Below are 14,328 nucleotides of genomic sequence, written 5' to 3'. Positions count from 1 at the left end.
CGATCCCCCCCCACCCCCAACCCTCCTCTGCTCCTTCACTCCTGCTCCTCCTCCTCTGGGTCTTTGCCACGCTCCACTGACCTCAGGATCCTAATCAAACTCTTCACAGATGTCACTCATATATTACTGTGTTTATGGGACGTGGGCAATGTGGGAAAAAAAACATTTGACGTCAGCTGTGACCTGGAGGGTTACGAATTTTTACGGAGCGCAGTTAGGGGATTTATTTGGTCATTTTTTAGGCATTTTTAATGTCTGTACTTAAAACAATCTGTTGTTTGAATGACATAAGAGTTAAAATAACTTTTTGGAAAATCATAGTACAGCCTGAAATACTCATAATGGAATACTGCAGTGTGGATGTTTAGATGTGACTCGTTGTTTTTGTTTCAGGCGATGACAAAAGAAATGACACTTCAGCCTCCAGGCATCAAACAGTTCTTGCTGACCCTCTGCAGTCCTCGGACCCAGAAGAACCCTGCCCCCTTGGAGGCCAGGATGATGGAGAATCTACGGTCACCCCGGATCAGACCCCTTCCATGCACAAGCGTCGGCGCTCGGACCAAGGCTGTGCCAAACCGCGACGGGCCAGGACGGCCTTCACGTATGAACAACTGGTGGCTCTGGAGAACAAATTCCGGGCAACTCGGTACCTGTCTGTGTGTGAGAGACTAAACTTGGCCCTGTCCCTGAGTCTGACCGAGACCCAGGTGAAAATCTGGTTCCAGAACAGAAGGACCAAGTGGAAAAAACAGAACCCCGGGGCGGACAGTACACTGCAGCCCGGGTCCAAATCCCTTGTCAGTGTCAGTCCGAATCCGACCACGTGTGGGTCGAGCCCTGCCGGCTTTCACCAAACTTTCCCAAACTTCAGCCCTGGAAATGTGATCTTCCACACAGCCGGTGCTGTTCCACTTACATCCACTGGGGGGCTCCTGCACCCCTTCATGTCCAATGGGTTCGTGCAGCCCACTTATTTTAACCCACATCTATGAAAGAAGCCACAGCTTTGGACCATGACAAAAACGACTTTGACCTCATGCATCATACAAGGAGAAAATGCAAACGTTTGAACTAAACGAAAACGAGAAAATGCAAACGTTTGAACTAAACGAATACGATTCGACTGTTCGACTGTATAAAAACGAATACAGCTAATTCTTGCAATCACCTGCTTCAATGTAATCAAACCCAGATGTTCACCACTCTGTACTGATCGTGTGTCATCATCCTATAACGTGTCACTCTGTCTTGAAGGTTTTACATTTGTTGCCATAACATGCAAACGTATAATTGTAACTTAATAAAAATTTAATTGAAACATTTCTAATATTCCTTGTTGTGTAATTTATTTTGCTAAACTAACTCATTGACTATCAATAAATGATCGATTTTTTTACTTAAAAATAGTGTAACTAACTTTTCATGGATGTAAATTAAATATAAAATATATGTAGTAATAATATATAGCAATGAAATGTTATAACCACAAATCTTCATTTGATAGGTTTCATTTAATCGCCATCGTCCATACCTGCATTTACAAACTACAGCCACAGTGCGGCACTGTTGTATTCTAGTTTTTACACTACACGCAAAACCCTACAGGCTGAAAACTGGACTCCACGACACTTCCTTAATTCTCTTATCAAAATAACATATTAAAATATAAATTTACATTTAAAATGTGCCCTTTATTTCAGATAGTTAATCACAAAATGTATTTTTTTTACGTTTGATGCAAACGTTTTTAAAATAAAGCATAGTGCAAAAGTAAAATGTAAATAATGCAGAAGTATGTTTTATTTAAAATTAAATTAAATGTTTTTTTTTGCAAAAATGTCTAGCTACATATTTGTAATAATAGTAATAATAATAATACATTGCTTTTACTAAAATACAAAATAGAAATTTCCTGTCAGGAAGATGTTTTGTTTTTAAAGAAGTCATTTGTCATCAGTCCGGTTCTCTTTAGTAGAGAAGCCAAACAACTGTGGAGGGAAATGGAAAAGAAAACAAACTCTGTTTTCTGTCACACAGCAAGGCTGAAATCATTAGAGAAGTAAAGTGAAATGTCTGAGGCCGTCATCATCTTCACTCTGAGTGAAACTTTAAAAAGCAAGATGGTTTCTGTGTGACAGTTAAAGGAGCCGTTCCTTTGGAAAGCGACGCTGCTGCGTGAAGATAACGTCTCATTAGAATAAACCGCCTCTCATCTTGTCCGTGGGAGTCTGACTGTGGCTTATTCCTGTTAAATGGATCGGAATTGATTCACATCTCTCAGCTACAAATGCTGTTCGTGTAAATGTAGCGGAAACTCAGGTTATTTTAGCGTCTGATGTTGAGCTAGGCTGCCCTCTAATGGACGCCTGGTGTCTGTGCATCTGTGCAAACGGCCAAAACAGTTGATACAAATCAACTTGGATTTATCCCTAAAATAAACTGTAGTTTTCTATTGAATTAAACGAAACGCAGAGATGAACGTGTTTTTACGTCAGAGTGTTTTTGTATTTGTTTGTTGAGACAATTTGAGATGCAAACATCATGTAGCTTAGGCAGTTGTGCTATTTATACCACAGCCTAACTGACTCACACACTTTTTTTTTTGAACGAGATCAGCGATCAGCTGTTTTTATACTGCCAATCAGGTCACAGCTGCAGAGTGACAGTGGCGTGCAGAGTTGAAGATTACATTTTCTTCGCCGTGTGTTTGTCTTGATGTTTCAGTAATGAGACTTCACCTCTGCTGATCGTTTTAGGGTCTCACACCTCAAGGTTTATACCCACCTGCAGCTTCTATGTGGGGGCAGCAACGATCAAACAGATAGAAGTCAAACACATGAAAGGTGTCAGAACACAGGAGTTTGTGCTTCCAGCTCGGAGTGTTCCTGTAACTAAGGAAAACCTGCCTGAGAGGGACTGTACTGCTGTTTCTAACTAGTGGTGTTTATTTTTTAACACTGATGCTGACAATTTTCTATCTAATCTAATCTAATTTGATTGTAATAAATCTGATGTTCAGATTTAATATGACCTAATTTAATCCAGTATCATCTAGTCTAACCTTGTTTAATCTAATCTCTTACACTGAATTCGCTTTGCTCCAATATGATGTAATGTAATCACATTTAGTGTGTCTGAATCAAAATGTAGTGAATCTAGTCTAACAAAAATTACTGTCATTTAATACGACAATTGTATTTGCAAACTTCAACCTTTTTTTTATTTAGATTAACATAGTAGAGAATTAAGGATTAATGGTGTGATAATCTCAGATCACTGAGTGTTATAATGTCGAAGGTGTCAGTGCAGCAGTGCTGCGCTTCACTGACCATCAGTGAGTCAAACACTTCCTACAGTTATGTTGTTTCCACCGAGTTCCACGTAATCGCAGTCAGATTACGGCTATTGTCCGTCTGTCGCCATCTGTCAGATCGATGGGAGAAAATCAACAATTAGAGATTAGAGGCCAGCTCGTCCTGTTGAGCTGTGTGATTATGTGCATTTACAATGTGATTGGTCTCCTGGATGTTAATGCCGTGTCGTGAGCTGAGACACTGGAGCGCCGGTTGGACTGATTGTCCTCTTCACACTGCATCGACGGATCATTCCCTCAGAGCTGAAGAAATCCCATTCGCTCTCTTTGGACATTCCTACATTTTGTTAAAGGCGATGGATTTGCACAGACCTGTGTGATTGTGTTTGTGCTATTTTTAGAGTCAAGGTGATCAGTGCTGATGCCGTTTACATCATCCTTTTTTTTTTTCAACTAACCCTACCTTAGAGCTGATAAGGGGAAGTGTCATCCTCGTCATCCTCGTCATCTAATGTCCATTTAATAACGGTCTAATCCATAATGGGGCCATTAGAGATTCCCAAATGACCTCTGAGAGCCTCTTCATCAGGTGATTTATTTTAACCACGTTGAACACTGGCAGACTTCAACTCTCACCTGTAGGTTCAAAGATGACTTGCATTTATATTATTATTTAGTACTTTCCCCCTTTAAGACTTTGGTTCTAGAATGTTGATCCTGACGACAGGGATGCAATTTCATACTTTTGTCATCTGATCTGTTTAATTCAACGCATCTGTAACCTGTAGTTCAGGTGGACGTTTTTTGTGTTTTTCCCCTTCCTAGAACCTTAGAACTTTTAGAATGGTAGGACCACAAAAAGTTACTCTGAGGGCCAGGTGTGTTCCCAGGCCCCTTATGTTGCCCAGAGAGCTGGATTGTGGCAAGGGTCACTAGGCAGTTGCTGAGAGCGCCATCTGGATCTGCAACCTCTTATTTAAAATTAAATTAAATTAAATTAAGCTGTCGTTAAAACACTACTTTAAAGAGTTAACTAATGACCACACCTTTATTTCCTTTAGTTTTATTCAAACAGTTGTCTTAATCAAAGGTCATCAAAGGTCACCGGAGCCTGCAGGTCCATCTAGTCTCTGTGGTGGTGGGTCTTTATTCAGGTGTAACTACCATGGCTGTTAAAGTGTCTCTATTGTCTCCAGATCCTTTCACTGCTCAGGTCTGAACTAATGACCAGATGGATTTTTCTTCCTCAGCCTCAGACTCTTATCAGACGGAGACAATCATTGTGTGGTTTGGTTTGATTTCCAGTCTCTCTCCATTGCTGTTTTTTACTTATCTTTTTAACAGATGTTTCGTGACATTTTATTTTCTTATTTTTTCTCTGTTGGAGGAAACGTGTTGACAGGCGCAAGAGTGGGAAAAACTTGTGATAAAACTATAAACTCCACCTCCTCAAACCCATCACCACCTAAATTGTTGTCTCCACTTTTTCATCTTTACATTCGACTCAGCCTCAAAATAGGACAAGTCGCCGTGTCAGATTAGATGTCCTACCTTTTTGATCTCAATTATTGAGGTTGAGTGGTTTCGTAGATGCACCGACGGTCAGAAGACAGAAGACAGTCACTCACTCTCAGACCTTTTGCCAACACCGACAGCAGGTTAATGAAAACTGTGGAATAACCTGTCAGATGGGTTTCAGGAAATCTGATCAGAGCCAGCGGTTGGTCTCAGGTTCAGCAACATGACAGTGAACTCTAATGTGATCAGAAACAATGTCTAATACAAAGGACAGAAGCACAGTTTTGGCTGTTTTATATGCATACATTAATTCAATTTAAATACAACCAATGCTCACAATAGTTGTCAAGGTGACAATTATTAGAGGACTAAAGTAAAAAAAAAATTTGTTTTAGTAGAAGTTATGCTACAGTTTTAATCCTAATTTGTAAATTTAGCTGAAACCTATTTAATTGGCTGGATTTTCTTTTCCAAGTTCAGCTTGAGCCTTACTGCCCCACGCCCCTTATATTAGATGTATTGAAATATTATGTTTGTTAAACACACTCCCATTTTAATATATATTACTAATAGAGACCTGAACCTTGTATTGAGTGGCAACAGTATTTTTTTTTCCGAAAAGTTGTGACTGACTTCTGGACTGAACGGACCCGACAATGTGAACGCACAGAGAAACAACAAAGAGAGCATTCCTGGACAGAAATAGATGGTCGTTTTATTACTGCTGTGAGCGGCGCTGCTGGTTTGATGAAGTGTATTGGGAATACCATGACATTTGGATCCCGTGTTCCCATGATTCATATGTCAGCACAACCAGTTCCTCTGGCAGAATGATGGACCAGAGAGCGAGGCTGCTGAACGATGATGATAGAAGGATGATAATATTAATGAGACGGAACAGGAAGACAACAGTGTTCAACCACACTGGCAGTGTGATTCTACAGACAACAGACACGTTTGCAGTAAAACATATTGGGTTTTTTTTTTCCTCTTCTGTTGGAATAAAAGGGCTCCCCCGTGGGTGTAGAGTGGAGGGGAGGAGGAGAGCTGGGGTCTCAGTGGTGCAAACTAATTCATTCAATATTTTCTTTCTTTTCTGCCACAGGGAACTCTGACACTGACTTGTAATTTTTATTTCCTTTGTTCAATAGCAGTTTTGCAGCAAGTGAAAGTGTTTTAAATGAAGTTCACTGGAGTTTTGAAGCGACTGCAGTGAATGTGTCTCTGCAATAATAACATTATTGTAATACAAACTTCAAACTAAATCAAAATTGATTTTTATTTACCTCAAAATACTCTCTCACTCAGTGGGAGGAGGGAGGAGGGAGGAGGGGGTCCAAAATTACATTTATATTCACACAGTGACATTTGTACTTTCAGTGGAGGGTGAATGGGGTGAATAGGAGTCTAACTAATAATACATCTGTATTTAAAATGACCTCAATTCTCATCATCCACATATTTTATTACTTTGGGAAAAAGACCAGGGAATGTCTACGTGAGGTACCCACAGAGCACAAAAACCTGACTCTGTGTGTGTGTGTGTGTGTGTGTGTGTGTGCAGTTGGCACACACCACCTCTGCCTTCTCCCTCTGCTTTCATGTGCTTCCTACATTCTGTGTCTTAATCACACGGTCTGTGTGCGCTGCTGTTCAGCATGTCAGGCCCGTGTCTGCCTCTCACCCACTCACTGATTCTCCCCTGGAGATGAGGATGTGCCCACCCCCAGACGGGGGATCCTTCCATACTTCCTCTACACTTTTCCACTAATTGGCCTTGGTTGTACAGCTGTAAATACAGTGTTTGGGCAAATTGGCCTCACAAATAATTGTTGTAATAGAAAGGACGGTGGATGCAAGAAAAAAGAAAAAAGTTCTGTTTTCTGTTTTTAAGCAGTAACAGAGGGGAGTCAAAGGGAGTGAACAGGAAGCTACGGCTGATTATAAATAAACGGGGGGAGGTTGGTGGGAGCATATTTCTGATTTACCCCAACCGTTAAATATAGGCACAGTTCTCATAGTTTCTTCTGGTTAGAACTTTTCTCTTTTTCGTCTTTGTCTTCAACACTCCTCTCGGCAGATCCACAATAATAGAAGAGCCTTAAACGCTCCGTTTCAGAAGGTCTTTGTGCTGCTGCCACATCTCCAGCTGAAGCAGTGGGTGGAACGCTGCTTAAATTATTTTTGAAAAATTAACTACTCCCCCCTTCATCTGTTTAATCACCCTGGATGAAGTGAAGGTGTGAGATCAGAAGAGAGAGAGACAAAGAGAGAGAGAGAGAGAGAGAGAGTGCTACTGAACAATAAAGAAATTGTTTTAACTTTGCATCGACTGTAAAACAAAAAAAAAAAAAAGACTGAACCAAAGGCAGAGGAGCAGCATCTTGTGAGATTTTGAAATAGCTAAAACGTGTATTGCATCGACTGTAAAACAAAAAAAAAATAGACTGAACCAAAGGCAGAGGCTAAAACGTGCGACATTTATTTAAATACACTCACATACACTGTTTTTTTTAGTTTGTTTGTTTTTTTTTTAGCAAAAACAGACAAAAATAAATACCTGATTTAGTCGTTTACAGTCTACACGTTCACAGTACAACAGCTGGGATCATCGGAGAACATTTGTGTTTTGTTCCAGGGGTCACACAGCCGTACATGAGATAGAACGGTTCTAGAAAAATAATGAACTGGCACCACACACTGACACCATCAGCCCTGACCACAAACACTGAACACCGAGTGTCGCACATATGACCGCACCTGCTGTGTTAAATACAAGGACTTTTGATTGTTTTTTTTTTTTGTGAAGGTTTTCTCATTTTTTTATATAGCGCTGCTGTAGAAAACGTGTTCATAAATATGCACAGAGGTTTGTTTGTTAAACCTCCTGTGATTGTTGATGAAAACGTCCTTAGTCTCTTTGTCCAGCTGAGTGTTTGAGATGTTTGGTTTGGTTTTGTCTCCGGTGGTTGTTGTCCTTTCATTTTCCTGTGTGTTTTCATTTCTCTGGCTGCAAAAGATAAAAATAGGTACACATAAAAAAAACCCGTTCCTTTCTGATGCCAAAGGTCAAAGTTAGGGACCAACTTGTGTTATTGTAAATCAACCCAGACTTGGAAGATTTATGATCGCTGCACATCACTGGCATCAACGTGTAAAAGTTGATGATTTTTATTATGTTTACGGAGTCAAGTCTCTTAACCTCTAACTGAACCAAACCACAGATGACGTAGTGAAATAAAAACATCACTTTTTACTTTCGCTTCTAAAATCAATTTGCTATTCATTTGTTATTCATCTCTACTGTAGATTTTTGTTTCATTGCATTTTTTGGTGTTTATCTTCTACATATTTTCCCATGATCCCTGTTTTCATCTTCTGTTCAGTTGCAGCTTTGGGAACATTTTATCTACTATTTTATCTTTGAACTATTTCTGTCATTTTTTTCTCAGTAGGATCCAAGTGCAGACAGACAGACTGAGATTTTGTAAAAACCAGTGGTTTGTTAAACAAGGTTTTCTTCACAGTATTAACAGTTTTCAGCCGTACCTGCCTGAAAACGTCGTCAAACCCAAGACGCTGCTGCTGCGTAAAATGATTCAAATTCTCTCCAAAAGCGACCACCTTTACTTGACGGTCGGCTTGTTGTCGGTTGGTGTCTGTCTGTTGTCGGTTGTGTTGACGTTATTGTCCCTCCTCGCTGCGTTGGTCTCCATTCCCAGGGAGGAGTTTAGAGGATTTCTTTTGAGGATCTTGTTAGCCAGCAGGCTGCAGGTCTTTGTGTACTGGTAGCGCAGCAGTGAGTAGACAAATGGGTCACTGGCTGCCTTGCTGTAGGCCAAACATTTGGACAGGACACCCCAGTGAGGGTTGATGAGCCCTGGGCAGAAAAGTTCTACAATTCTGCTTCAAATAGAGCACAGAGAGAAAAGAGAGAAAAGAGAAACTGTTACCAATGAATCGACTGCTGCAGAGTCAGATCAGGGTGGTTTTCGTCGAACACTTTTTGTGCCTGCTGCTTACAGGTCAAGTCATGAGACGTTTATTTTTATAGCCCAATTTCATGAGACACATTTGTCTCAATGGACTTTTACATTGTTAAAATTAGAATTAATATTGCTACAACTTTTTCATGTCCGATATTTATACCAATAATGCAGTATTTGCCGATACCGATTGTGAGTATAATATCAAACCATCTCTGGTTAATTTTATTTATAATAATATATTAACAATACAAAATAAAGCAGAATAAGTTCGGTGAGAACGTGACTGAGAACGTGAAGCTCCTGACAGAGCAGCGCCGTCACCTCTGCGTCTCATACTAATGAGAGCATGTGCTGTGTTCGCTGACTTGTGATTTGATTCCGTCTCCCTCTCAGAAATCACTCTGTCAATGTCGTCAATGTCTGTGTGATGTGTTCAAGGACTATAAATCATACATTTCCTTTCAATTTAGCATGAATTAAGAGAATCACTTTGCGGTCCAAAGACAAAGACCTTGATGAATGTGTTTGATTAGACGAGGAAGATTCTCTTCCACTTCCTGCACACGATCTGCAAATGCACACAGACACGCGTGTGCTGGTGCATGCTAATGCTAATTCTCCGCTCACCTTGTGATGACATAAGGGCTGAAGCACACCACGAAGGTGCCGATGAATGTGCTGATCTTCTTGGTGGCCCTCTGCCTCCTACGCCTCTGCTCGTCCAAGCATCTCTGGCGCACACTGCCATTACACACACACACACACACACACACACACACACAGCAGCATTATCTACCAAGCAGGCATGATTAGAGACATGCAGCAGACACCAAAAAAAAATCATCCACACTTCCAGGGTATCAGCTGTACGGTAAATAGACACAGATGAAGGAAGAAAGACCTAAAGAGTAGGGAAAAAAATTGTCTGTAGCCGAACTGTTTTCCACTGTAACCAGATTACGTAGTGTAAACCTCTCATGCACATTCAGCAGAGGGTTTCCACCTCCACCTTCACACCAGGCTTCCGTGTCCATAACAAGGATCTGTGCAAATGATCCTGCGTAGCTTGAGAAAGGAGTCATAGTTCTGGTATGAACTGTGTTCTGGTTGATAAAACTGAAGAAACACACACACATAGATCTTCTACAACAGCTCTGACTCGCTCTCTCGTTTAAACAAAAACAACTCTATGCCTTGTGGGAAATGGGAACAAGGCTGAATTAGCAATAAATAGCCCGAAATTATTTGCAATAAAATAAAAACAGTGCCAATAAATAATAATAGTAATAATGCTAATGATAGTTTACTGATCAATTAAGTTAAATTTGTAATAATAATAATAATAAAGTGTAATAATCTTCCACTCTCCCATGGCACACTAATGTGCTGCGGCTCAGTGGTTGAGAATCACTGCAGTAAAGTTATATACCTGATGAAAAAAAAAAAATATTTATCTGGTTCTGTTACTATTATGGAATGATTCTTGCATCAACTATAGTGTTAGGATATAGTTTTTAAAAAAAGAACTAGTTTACTGGTTTACCTGGGGTGAATGTCCACCAGCAGCACCAACGTCTGCATGGTGATCACGTCGATGCGTTTACAGTGAGACCGTGCAACTCTGAGCACTTTGAGGTAAGTGACGCACAGCACGACCAGAGTCAGGAGGAAGGTGAGGGAGTGCAAAGCCAAGGTGAAGATGAAGAACTGTGTCCCTGCTCCGCGCGCCTTCACGTTGCACAGGGTGCACGACGCGTAAAGCTGATGGAAGCCCACCCAGGGCTGCCAGGAGGCGACCACGGAGAAGCACAGCGAGTGCGTCCACGTGTAGCAAAGAGCCATCACTGCGTCCCGGTGCCGCATCCTGGAGTGGTAGCTGAGTGGGAAGACCACCGCCAGCCACCTGTCGATGCTGAGAGCCGCCATGCTCAACATGGCATTCGTGGTGAGGAAAGTGTCGAGGAAACCCACCACCTGACAGAGCCCGCGGCCACCGGGGTGGCCCCCGGTGACGAGTCCGATCAGGGTGAGTGGCATGTTGGACACGCTCAGCAACAAGTTGCAAAACGTCAGGTTGAGAGTGAAGAGCGCCGGTACCTGCCTGCGAATCTGCGGGTTGTAGAGAAAGCAGATCAGCACCACGGTGTTGGACAGCAGCGACACGACGATGGTCCCCAGAACCAGCACAGAGGCAGCGATGTCCACCGCGTCCATGGCGCTCCCTGTCAAACACCCAGGCTTTTGTTGATGGCATATGTGAGCGTCAGCCTCTGCAGATGTGATTCCAACAACATAAAGTCCATGTTCTGGACCACAGGCTCAGACACCGAATGTACCGCGCAGTTCTCTCCACAGGATCTGGTCACCTGGAGTTAGCCTGGGAATTCGGGTATTTCCTGAGTAGGAATTGGTTCACAGCGGGAGCTCTCGTCTCATTTGAGTCTCTGGTACTTTCCGCTTCTCTAATCGAGCCATCCATGCCTCTGCTGCCTCATCTCAGTGTTCCTACTGCTGCGCAATTGCGCGTTGAAGTCGTGGTCAGGACTGGAGAGGAGATATTAAGAAGTACCTTTTCTTCTTCTTCTTTCTTCTTCTTCACAGCAGTATCCTCTCCCTACTTCTCTTCTCTTTTCCCAGAATCAGAAGTGTGACACTCGGGTTCAACCGCATCCTATCTGGTGTAAAAATAGAAACACGACGCACGTCCTACGTTGCTGGTGGCACGGCTGATGTCATGAGCGTCACGTTTAACACAACCGTGTTAGTAATGAGAGGTTTGGCTGAAATGACCCGTAATTATTCATTCAATCATTCATATAATTACTATCATTTTCATGTCGGTGTCAGATCAAAGAAGTTACGTCACCGTCACCTCTTCCTTATAAATTCTCAGCAGCGCTGAGCAGTTTTGTTCAGGTGCCATGAGTCGTGGAGCCAAAGCCTAATCAGGGCAGTATTATATAGTATAGTATTGTATAGAGATTTATGTGGTGGTTTGAATGGAAGATGATGAGACCATTGTATCCATGTGAACCAATGGGGGGACGAATCAGGGCCGGGGGCCAAGTTTGGCCCTTGATAAGCTGCCATGTGGCCCCTATAACATTTAGACACTTCCAGCCTGTAGTCCTTATTAGACTGGGTTTAAAACAACCACCGCAACCGTTACTATGGACTTGGGATTGGGATCATTCAGTGCCCCCACCAGGGGGCGAAGTCTTGTGATGAGTGGTCTGGATGCTTTCTTGAAGAATGTTCCCTGATACTGTGATATTGTGGTCAACGAAGTGTCCAAATAGTCGAGTTCTGCATGTTTTTAAAGGCAGTTATCAAGAAAGGTTCAGCGGTTGTAAAAAGGTTTCAAAAGTATTTCCAAGTATTAGTAGATCCCTGGGAACTACATGGGATTCTGTGTCAAAAAACGCAACACACTGTATACTGGTATATAACATATGTTTCCTTTAGCATTTTGTCTCATTGTGACATTAACAAAGCAGAAAAATATAAGATTAAACTCACAGACTGAGGTTTTTCAGTCAAGGACTTTTTCACGATACTAATGTCGTAGAATCTTCTACTTCCACCTTACTTTTAATTAGCTGTTCAGGCCAAATATGACACATCATTGTAAATCTGAACATTTTAATTAGCATTCCCAATTAACCATCATCACAGGTGGGAGCAAAAGTACTAATTACACAATTAATTTATGACATATTAGATCCATGACAAAAAAAAAATCTAATCTGTATCTGTGATCTGCAGATTTTAATTGAAGATCTCACTCCACTGTCAGGCGTGTACATGGAAATCAGTTCCAACTGTACGGTCACATGTACAGCTGTCCAACCCTCTTATTAATCATCAGTCGTGACAAATAGGAATCAGTGGCTGCCGTGAATTTCTAATTAAACCTGAGAAGTTTTTTCTCACTCATCTCTGTTAACGAAGCGAGAGAACAGATGGTGAAATTACATTGGATTCTTGTGTCAGGTCTCAGCGCAGCCGCTTTAAACTGGAACAAAGTTCAACATCATTTGTCCACAGACTTAATGAGGTGATTCATGGTAGCAAGAGGTTAATGAATTTTACAGTCCTACCAACCTCCGCCCCAGCACACACACAGATATAGATATACACACGAATACACACAGTTATAATTACAAGAAAGTTTTTTATTTTTAAGACTCTTCTTATGTATTCTTACTTTATACACACACATTACACACAAACTAAATGCAGATGTATAAGGTGTATTGAATAGGCAGATATATTATATATTTATTTATATATGGATTTCTTTAACCATGAAATTATACTTTTACTAATTAAAGCTAACCCAATGAAATGGAAAGTTGCTGACATTTCCTGACTGAGTGCTCATTCAATAAAAATATACTTATTCTGTACTTTATCCATATCTTCTTCTATAAATGCTTTCTCGGCTAAGTGAAGCCTGAAACTAAATTAAATTAATCCACTGAGTGTTTTCAGTTTATTGACTGGTCTCAGTTTGGTGTAACGCTCTTTAGAGACTCTCAGCTATAGTTGTCTTTATTTACTGTGTGTGATGACGAGCCACTGTGTTGATCTGCTGCTGTTGCTCCATCATGGCTCACATTCATGGAACGTTCCATGATGTGTTTAACAGTATCATATTTAAATATCTTTTCTGTGAGCTCTCTTTAAGCTTTCTGCTGCTGCAGTGCTTCCCTCTAGTGGTAATGCACGAAAAGTGACACAAGTGTATTTTTATATTATTTAACCTTCATATTAACTTATTATTTATTTTTATTATTTATTTTTCCTTAGTTTTTAATGAAAATAATTATTGATATTGTTGTTGTTGTTATCGTTTTTGTTGTTTTTACTGTCGCCTTGTAATCTACTTAAATGTTGATGTTTTTTAATAATTCCTTTCTATATATATTTTATATATTCTATATATATATTAGTTTTACATAAAATGAAAACTTAAACTTAAACTTAAAAGAATGCGATACTTTATTACGATATTTAACCGCTACACGCGTTAGCCCGCTCGTTTACCAGACAGGAAACAGGAGGGGGGCCCTATTTGCAGACGGACCTCGTAGCTTCGCGGTGGTTGTTTTGTGTTTTTAACCACAAGATGGCACTCGCTTCTCTCTGAACCTACGCTGTGTGTTGTCAGCCGGCTGGTGAAGCTGGTGGAGGTGAGACGATGCAGTGCTGTCTGAGCTGTCAGCGCTCATCAATGTTGTCTCATTAAAATTACGTCAGTAAAATGAACTGCTGCCCCGCCCGGAGGACAAGTCAACAAGTGATCTTTGTTTGTCAGGGCAGCCCTGCAGGTTAAACTGCTGAAACCAGGAACCGTTGTTGTTGTTGTTGTTGTTTTAGTCATGTTTAGTATTGATAGTGATATTTTAAGTATAATAGTAAGTATTTTAGTAATTACAAAATCTGACTGTTTTCCCCAACTAACTAACGTTTACCAGTATTTATCTATGAATTTATTCTAGC

General features: G+C 40.9%; 2 protein-coding genes across 3 annotated transcripts in view; one reads left to right on the top strand and one right to left on the bottom strand.

Moving 5' to 3' along the window:
• The window catches only part of nkx1.2la (NK1 transcription factor related 2-like,a), a 16,384-nt gene extending 15,068 nt beyond the window's left edge, over positions 1–1,316 (top strand). For both annotated transcript variants that reach the window (XM_025060860.1, XM_025060861.1), the window contains exons 4-5: positions 394–1,059; positions 1,093–1,316. In XM_025060860.1, coding sequence (XP_024916628.1) covers positions 394–995 — 602 coding nt within the window. In that variant the 3' untranslated portion in view covers positions 996–1,059; positions 1,093–1,316. The remainder of the gene's footprint in view (positions 1–393; positions 1,060–1,092) is intronic.
• Positions 1,317–7,334: 6,018 nt separating this feature from the next.
• Positions 7,335–11,565, bottom strand: LOC103387022 (G-protein coupled receptor 26-like). Its single transcript, XM_008321512.3, has 4 exons — positions 10,367–11,565; positions 9,451–9,564; positions 8,384–8,737; positions 7,335–7,844 (listed from the first exon to the last, which is right to left on the bottom strand). The coding sequence occupies exons 1-3, from the start codon at positions 11,035–11,037 to the stop codon at positions 8,461–8,463; spliced, it is 1,062 nt and encodes a 353-aa protein (XP_008319734.1). The 5' UTR covers positions 11,038–11,565; the 3' UTR covers positions 7,335–7,844; positions 8,384–8,460.
• Between the last annotated feature and the right edge of the window lie 2,763 nt (positions 11,566–14,328).

This window comes from Cynoglossus semilaevis, chromosome 12 (genome assembly GCF_000523025.1).
Source record: "Cynoglossus semilaevis isolate Cse_v1.0 chromosome 12, Cse_v1.0, whole genome shotgun sequence".
Lineage (NCBI taxonomy): Eukaryota > Metazoa > Chordata > Actinopteri > Pleuronectiformes > Cynoglossidae > Cynoglossus > Cynoglossus semilaevis.
The sequence above is the reverse complement of the archived record's forward strand: the minus strand, read 5'-3'. Positions and strand labels throughout refer to the sequence as shown.